At 54.7% G+C, this 8,061-nt stretch overlaps 2 protein-coding genes across 2 annotated transcripts in view; one reads left to right on the forward strand and one right to left on the reverse strand.

The window, feature by feature from the left end:
- NAGS (N-acetylglutamate synthase) overlaps positions 1 to 2,536 on the forward strand; it is a 5,313-nt gene extending 2,777 nt beyond the window's left edge. The window contains exons 5-7 of the mRNA XM_007455091.1: positions 273 to 444; positions 543 to 725; positions 1,923 to 2,536. Of these exons, the coding sequence (XP_007455153.1) occupies positions 273 to 444; positions 543 to 725; positions 1,923 to 2,076 (509 nt within the window). The 3' untranslated portion in view covers positions 2,077 to 2,536. The remainder of the gene's footprint in view (positions 1 to 272; positions 445 to 542; positions 726 to 1,922) is intronic.
- A 964-nt stretch (positions 2,537 to 3,500) lies between these two features.
- Positions 3,501 to 7,001, reverse strand: TMEM101 (transmembrane protein 101). Its single transcript, XM_007455092.1, has 4 exons — positions 6,860 to 7,001; positions 6,368 to 6,548; positions 5,337 to 5,483; positions 3,501 to 4,554 (listed from the first exon to the last, which is right to left on the reverse strand). Exons 1-4 carry the CDS (start codon positions 6,994 to 6,996, stop codon positions 4,246 to 4,248), a joined length of 774 nt encoding a protein of 257 aa, XP_007455154.1. The 5' UTR covers positions 6,997 to 7,001; the 3' UTR covers positions 3,501 to 4,245.
- Positions 7,002 to 8,061: the final 1,060 nt, after the last annotated feature.

Consider the following 8,061-nt stretch of genomic DNA (forward strand, 5'->3'; position numbering starts at 1 on the left):
GGGCAAGGGTAGGCGGGACTAGGAGAGGTAGGTGGGACTACAGGCGATAGGCGGAACTTGAGGGACAAACTGCCAGGGGGAAAAAGCAAATCCCTGAGTGAAAATTTATGCAGATCTTAGGAAGCGTCTCACTATGGAGAACTCCCAAAGAGAGTAATTGCCCCACCAGCCCCTGTCCTATCTGGAACCCCCACCAGGCTGCGCAAACGGAGGAGCGGAGGGGACCTGGATCTCGGGCCGAACTCACCCCTCCTCCTCCGTCCCACCCCCAGGGTCCGGGACGCTGTTCAAGAACGCCGAGCGGATGCTGCGAGTGCGCAGCCTGGACAGCCTGGACCAGGGCCTCCTAGTGAACCTGGTCAACGTCAGCTTCGGCAAAAAGCTCCGGGACGACTACTTGGCCTCGCTGCGCCCGAGGTTGCACTCTGTCTACGTCTCTGAGGGGTGAGCCTGCGGGCCCCAGAGGGCAGGGACCAAGGGACAGAGCCGGGGAGCTTTGGACCAAGGAGAGGTCCCAGCCTGCCTCTCCCCCACTGCGCCAGGTACAACGCGGCTGCCATTCTGACCACGGAGCCTGTACTTGGGGGCACCCCGTATCTAGACAAGTTTGTGGTGAGCTCCAGCCGCCAGGGCCAAGGCTCTGGCCAGATGCTGTGGGAGCGCCTGCGGCGGGACCTGCAGACGCTTTTCTGGCGCTCCCGGGTCACCAACCCCATCAATCCCTGGTAGGTCCCGCCCCTCCCGGCTCTGGGCTGGGCCCCGCCCCCACTCTCCTCTCCAGCTCTGGCCAGCTACGCCCCGGGGACCACCAGTCAGGAAGGCTAGGCCTCCCCTTCTTTCATTAGCCATTCTTCCCCAAGGGAAATGGCCTGCTCAGTGTGGCCCCACATTCCCCAGGGAGTGGACCACACACACGGAGCCGGAGATTTCCCTAGAGGCAGAGCACACTTAACCCAGCTCTGCCCTGCTAGGGTAGATTCCTTGAAGACAGTCTCCACCCAAGAAGCAGCCTGCCTCCCCCAGGGTCTGCAGAAATCCTCAGGGCTCTATTCCAGGCCCAGTTGCCAAGCTCTGACCCCAGGCCCATTGCATCTCCAGTGGAACACTCCCTCCTCTCTTTCCTTCTGCAATTATCACCTCATCCCCCACTACCCTGCTCTGTGGGCACCAAGAAGTGAACAAGAACCCCTTCCCGGCCTGCACAGCCAAGGCAGTGTGGAGAGAGCAAAAGAGAGCCTCACTCTAACCCTCCTAGCTGTGTGACTCTGGCTAGTTAGCTAACTTCTCTGAGCCTTAGCTGCTTCTCTGTGAAAAAAGCGTAACAACACCAGGCCATTGGCTAATGCTATGAGGATAAAATCAGATTACACACCACAGGTCCTAGCAGAGTGTCCAGCATGTACAGGCAGAGATATTGCCAGTTTGGTTCCAGACCTCCACAATAAAGTGAATATTGCAATAAAGTAAATCACATGAATTTTTTGGTTTCCGAGTATATATAAAAGTTATGTTTACACTATACTGTAGTCTATTAAATGTGCAATAGCATTATGTCTAAAAAAAAAAACAGTGTATATACGTTAATTTAAAAATACTTCTATTGCCAAAAACTGCTAACCATCACTTGAGCCTTCAGTGAATAATCATCTATTTGCTGGTGAAGCGTTTGAAATATTGCAAGAATTACCAAAAACGCAACACAGAGACAAGAAGTGAGCAAATGCTGTTGGAAAAAGTACCCTGATAGACTTGCTCCACACAGGGTTTCCACAAACCTTCAATTTGTAAAAAACGGGGTACCTGCAAAGCACAATAAAGTGAAGCACAAGAAAACGAGGTGTGCCTGTAGTAGGTCCTCAGTAAATGAACCAGTGAGCAGTGAGCACTGGCCTTGCCTAAAACCTATCTCCCACCTCCACCAGGTACTTCAAACACAGCGATGGCAGCTTCTCGAACAAGCAGTGGATCTTCTTCTGGTTCGGCCTAGCCGACATCCGGGACTCTTATGAGCTGGTCAACCACGCCAAGGGGCTGCCAGACTCCTTCTGCAAGCCGGCTTCTGACCCAGGCAGCTGACCCTCTCTACCAGCCCTGCAGGCCCTGGGACAGCCAGGGTGGACCAAAAGCCATGCCTGCTGAAGGTGACCCGAGGCAGCCACAGGCCGGACCAGGCTTGTTGGCTGAATGAGCTGCAGAGGAGGCAGCAGCCCCTACTCTACCCTTCCCAGAGGGGGGCACCCAAGTGAGGACAAGTGCAGGAAGGAGAAGGGCCTGCCCAAGACCCCCTACTTGCTCCAAAGCCACAACCAGATGGCCTTGAATTTTCGGTCTAGGGATTTGGGGGGAGGAGGGCTTGCCTTTGAGGGCTCTACTCAAGGCTTAAGGGTGGGCCAGTGTCTGTGGTCTCTGTGCTGTTTTGAGGCTCCCTTGCTCAAAATATCACCCACATCTGCCTGATATTCCACCATTCGTTTTAGTTCCTTCGGGTCTTGCAACTTTTCAGGAGACCTTGATTAAAATGCAAATACTTGTCTGAAAGTCAGCTCACACTTGAAAGGAAATTAGCAGTGACCCTCTGGAAACAAGATCTTGAGGGCTGGGGAACCTCTTCCTAGCGGGAAGAGAGGAGCTAAATGAGGCCGAGGCCCCCAGATGAATGCTGCCACCACCTCCCTCCCCCAGCTGTCAGCAGTCCCCAGAGAGACTCCCCTACCCCTTAGTTAGGAAACATCTTCCATGCCACAGACCAGACTGACAGCAGCCCCAGCTCCCTTTCCAGGCAGGGCTCAGGGCCAAGTCCAGACTTGGATGTTTTTCCCTGGGCCCCCCTGGAGGTTGTGCCTCCATCTTTGCAGGAAGAGAACATCTCAGACGGGTAGGAGTCCAAAGCCTGAGGTTTCATTTCACATTTTTGTCCCCCACCGTGTGCCAGGCACCATACTGGCTGCTGGGGCTACTTTCTGTCAGGAGGTGTGCGGACGAGTAGGGAGGGGGTCACCATGGCACACACACGGGGCTGCTGTGACACAAGCAACCCCCAAGAGTGGGCTGGTGTCCTGTACATATCTGGGCGTGGGCATCAGACAGACCTGACCTGGAATCCAGCTCTGTGGCCTGAGGCAAGCTGCTCACCTTCTCTGAGCCTCCATTTCCTCACCTGTGAAATGAAAACTCCTCAGCCTCATAGTGACACTTAATATCAATTCTCTCCCTCTAGCTGCCCTCACCAAAGACTTCTTCGAAAAGAGATGGCACCAAATGGGGAGGAAAAGATAAGCCACAAGAGGAACTGAAGTGAAAGGTCAAAGCATATACTACAGGGAGCATTCGGAGACTCTTGAAAAGAGAGCCAAAGGACTGTGGGAACGCTCAGAACAGGGGGAAGATCATGGGCGGATCAAGGTGGGGCTTAACCAGATATGGTATTTCAAGAAACCCAAGATCAATCCCAGCCAATGGCTAAGTGCCCCGTGGGGAGAACAGAGAAGCAAAGCCAAATGTCTATATAAAATGTTTATTTTTGGAGGACTGTGTGGTCTGGTGTTTGGGAGGGCACTCACCCCCACCAGGCCAACCACGGAGCTGGAAACAGAAGGCCAGAGGCAGCTGCTGCTGGCTGCTGCCTGTCCCACCCCTGCAAACCCCAGAGTAAACTTGGGCCTGCTCTACCCTCAAGGTGGGTGACAGCTAGTGCTGTTTCTGCCGCTGGCACACCCTGAGAGCCCACATGACTTCCGTGGTGCCCGGCCCCTCTGCTCCTCCTGGGCCTGAGCCACGTGTCGACGTGCACACTCACTCGCTCTCAGTCTCAGAAAAGCACTGCGGAGCCTAGCTGCATCTGCCAGGTTCAAAAAGGGATGTTTCACATTGGCTCACTTCCGGTTCTCCTCTGTCTCCCACTCTCAGTACCCCACCCTAGCCCTGCCTTACTCCCTTCCCTGGGACGGGAGACCCAAGGGAGCAGCTGGCCTCAGCTCTCCTCATAACAAATAAGAAAAAGAAACCTGTAAGGCAGAGTCATCAGGGCTCCCACCTCACCAAGGCCCAAGCCCAGGAACTGGGGAAGAGACTGCCTCTTACCAACACACGCACACACATGCGCACGCACACACATGCACCCAACGCAAGTGATCAAACAAAGCATAAGACCAAGAAGCATAAGTAAACATAACTGGGCCAGCAAGGAGGAAGGTAGGGTAGCCCTCAGTGGCTCCCTGCACACATCTCAGACTCCCGCTGTGCAACTCAGCCGTCGGTGGCCAGGATGACAGCGGCCCCAAAGATGCCCACACTCTCTCCAAGGAGCTTCATCTGGTTCCAGAACTCAACACGCCGCGTGTTATGCCAGTAGGCAACATTGCCATCAATGAGCAGCATAACCGGGGGCAGCAGAACAGCCAAGATCTGGGCAGCCAGGGTCACGTAGTAGCCTGACAGGAAAGCCAGGGCCAGGATGCCATACAGCACGAAGAAGAGCTGGATCATCAGCTCCCCGCCTGGGAGATGGTTCAGATACGCCAGCCGGTCCTCCTTGCTGTGCTGCAGTGAGTAGGCCTAGAGACACACCATCCTCTAAGGCTCTCCAACAGGCTGAGGAGCCTGTCTGGGTAAGGCCACCCCTGGCATGCAAGCCAGCCCCTACAAGGTGGGCTTCTGACTCCCCTCTCAGACTTGGGGCTTTCTGAAAGTAAAGCCTGTGTCTCCCCATCTGACTAGGGAGCTCCATGAGGTTAGGACCTCTGTCTCTCCTCACCCTGGGGTCTCAGAAGGGAGGAGGTTCCACAGTCAGACCGGGGCTCTCACCTCTGAATACAGAGCTCTGCACATGGGAGATGGTGCCCAGCAACTAAGATGAAGCCAAGTGACTTGGGGCCTGTTCACGTCCCCATCCACACTGGCCTCCCCGAGCACCAGGGAGGACATAACTGGCTACGCTAGGCAGCCCCATCAGCTCTAAGCGGCAGAGTCCCATCTGGGACCTGAACTCTACCAAACCTCTCCTTTGTCCCCTCTCCCAGTCCTCTGGGGGCTGAAGCCACGAGAGGACCCGTCCCACTTGTTCTTCTGGCTCTCAGGCTTGGGACTGAAGGGTCAACCCGGCCTCTTCTCTCCCCAGTGGCAATAATGCCGGAAGAAGGGACTCTCAGCCAGGTCTCAGGCACTTGAAGGGCCCCCGAGGCCCAGAATTTGGCAGGGGCCACTGCCGGGAGCCAGGCCGTAAGGAACTACATGCAAGGCCTCGTTCTGCCCACCTCCCTGGGTTCTGCCAGGCGCCAGGCACGGGCTCACTTCTCACTCCCAGTCAAGCACCTCCAGCCAACAGTCCCCCAACCTACCACGCAGATGAGGTAGATGCCCAGGAAGACCTGGCCGGTGGACTGGAGGGAACGGCTGCGGGGTTTCCGACGGTACAGCTCCCCAGCACCGCTGGCCAGCACAAGAAAGCCACCGATGATGGCAACCGTGCGAGAGTACATACGGACCTAGGCCGAGGCGAGGGGACCCCAGTCAGGACCTGAAGCCACCACACTTCTCCTGGTTTCCCGGAGCGCAGAACTGCCCATCTCTATACATCCCATTCCACCTGATGAACCCTCTTACCATTTCCAAGTGTGGTGGGCAGGTAGAGCAGAGATAGGTAATTTTTTTACCAGAAGTAGAAACTGAGGCCCAGAGGGGTTAATAAAATTGTCCAAGGTCCTACAGAAAGTAAGTGGCAGAACCCAGATACCAAGCGTTGCCCCCCTCCCCACCCCCAGGTCTGCACACTCGAAGCCCAGTGTTCTTTCTGCTATATAGTATACGCTGTTCCATAACTAACCGTTGATCTCACTGTCCTATAGCTATTCACACATCTGCCTCCCCTATTGGACTGACAGTCCACTCCTTGCGGGTAATGCCTTGGTCCAGGCTAATCTCCAAGCCTGTAGTGCCTGGCACAGGTCCTGGCATCTACAGGCTTAAATGCTGCCCTAGGATTACATAAACTTCATAAAATCAGTTGGGTGGACCAGGTACTCTCTAAGGTCCCTTTTGCCCTATGAGTCTGAGAGAACTAACGGTTTAAAGGGTTCTGGGAACCAGGTGACCTGGGTTCTGGTCACACCTGTAATGCTAACTGTGGTGTAACTTTGGGAAAGTCTGTTTTGCATCTCTGGACCTCAGTTTCCACACTCTGAAGGGGAGGTTTGCGTGGTCTCTAAGGTCCTTCCTTTCTTGCCGTCTGTAATAACCTCTACACGCCTGGGGGTTCAGCCTTTCCAGGCTTCGCACTGTGCTCCTGGACAGCACCAGGCATTGCCCAACTGTCCCGGGCGTTGGCTCCCCAACACCCCAGCGAAGTCCCACTTAGGGCCGAGGCGCTCACCTTCAGCCAGTCCCCGTAGTGGACGTAGCCCCCGATGTAGGCGGCGTAGGTACTAATGGCCAGCTGGAGCGCGGCCCCCAGCGCGAACCAGCGCCGCTTCACTCCAAAGGACATGAAGCTAGCGCACAGCACGGCCGCCCCCATGTCGAAGTACAGGTAGGGCACTGGGATGTCGGGCTTCCTGCGAGCCGGGAGCGGGGAAGGAACGAGGACAGAACGAAGCACAGAATGAAGCGGGGGGGGAAAGAGCCTTGAGACCCCTTGGGTTCCCGCAAGCTCCACTGTTTCCCCAAACCGGCGGCCCCTCTCCTAGCCAGGACCCCCACACTACGCTCCATGCCCACCTTGCTCCGGATCAGAGTCCCTAACGAGTCCAAGGTCCCAATTCCTCCCAGTCCAGGGTCCCACTTCTTCCCCACCTCACCGCACCCTCGTTGCTGGGACAGGCCGCCCCGCCCCCACCGCGTTCGGCGGCCGCGCGGGCCTGCTCACCGGCGCGCCTCGGCCCTCTCAGCGTACAGCATGAGCTGGCTGAAGCAGCCCCAGAAGGGGCAGCGTGTGAGCAACACCGAGCCCAACTGCATGATCAGCTGCAGCATCCACCGTCGCGAACCGATCTTCGACGCCATCTTGAGGAAGGGCAGTCCGATGCAGCCTCACCCCGCGGCCAAGGAGGCCGGCGCGAGGACGCGACGCGCAACTTCCGGCTCTCGCGGGTTCCCCCCCCCCCCTTTCCGTCAGGAAACAAAGCTCTCGCTCTTTAGTTCTGGACCGAAGGAAGTGTTCTGGCTGCAGGGTTGTCTTTCCTTCTGCCCATGGAGGCTCAAGGGTCCCTTCTTGTAGCTGCAAAGTTGAAAACTAGAGTAGAGGAAGGAACAGTAAGCGAACTAGCCTTTGAATGCAGCTAAACCTAGGCTCCAGCCCCTAACGCAACCCTGTGACTTTGGGCATATCGCTACACTTTCCAAGATTCATCTGGGAAACGGAGATGACACCTATCTCACAGGGTTGTTGTGAGGTTTAAATGTGACAGTGTTGGTTTGAGCACATAGTAGGGGTTCAATAAATGGTGTACACAACACACACACCCCAGAGGAAATCCCTCTGCTTCTGTTTAAGCTGAAACTAAAAGGTTTTCCCCATAATTCGGAAAGACACATGCACCCCAATGTTCATTGCAGCACTACTTACAGTAGCCGGGACATGGAAGCAACCTAGCCAGGACATGTCCATCAACAGAGGAATGGATAAAGAAGATGTGGTACATATATACAATGGAATATTACTCAGCCATAAAAAGGAACAAAATTGGGTCATTTGTAGAGACATGGACGGACCGAGAAACTGTAAGTCTCTACAGAATGAAGTCAGAAAAACAAGTATCATATATTAACGCATATATGTGGGATCTGAAAAAAATGGTATACATGATCTTATTTACAAAGCAGAAATAGAGACACAGATGTACAGAACAAACATATGGATACCAAGGGGGAAAGGAGGGGGTATGATGAATTGGAAGACTGAGATTGACATATATACACTATTGATACTACGTATTGACATATATACACTATTGATACTACGTATAAAATAGATAACTAATGAGAACCTACTGTATAGCACGGGGAACTCTACTCAGTGCTCTGTGGTGACCTAAATGAGAAGGAAAACCAAAAGAGGGGATATATGTA

The sequence above is a fragment of the Lipotes vexillifer genome, unplaced genomic scaffold, assembly GCF_000442215.2.
Source record: "Lipotes vexillifer unplaced genomic scaffold, Lipotes_vexillifer_v1.1 scaffold1639, whole genome shotgun sequence".
NCBI lineage: Eukaryota > Metazoa > Chordata > Mammalia > Artiodactyla > Lipotidae > Lipotes > Lipotes vexillifer.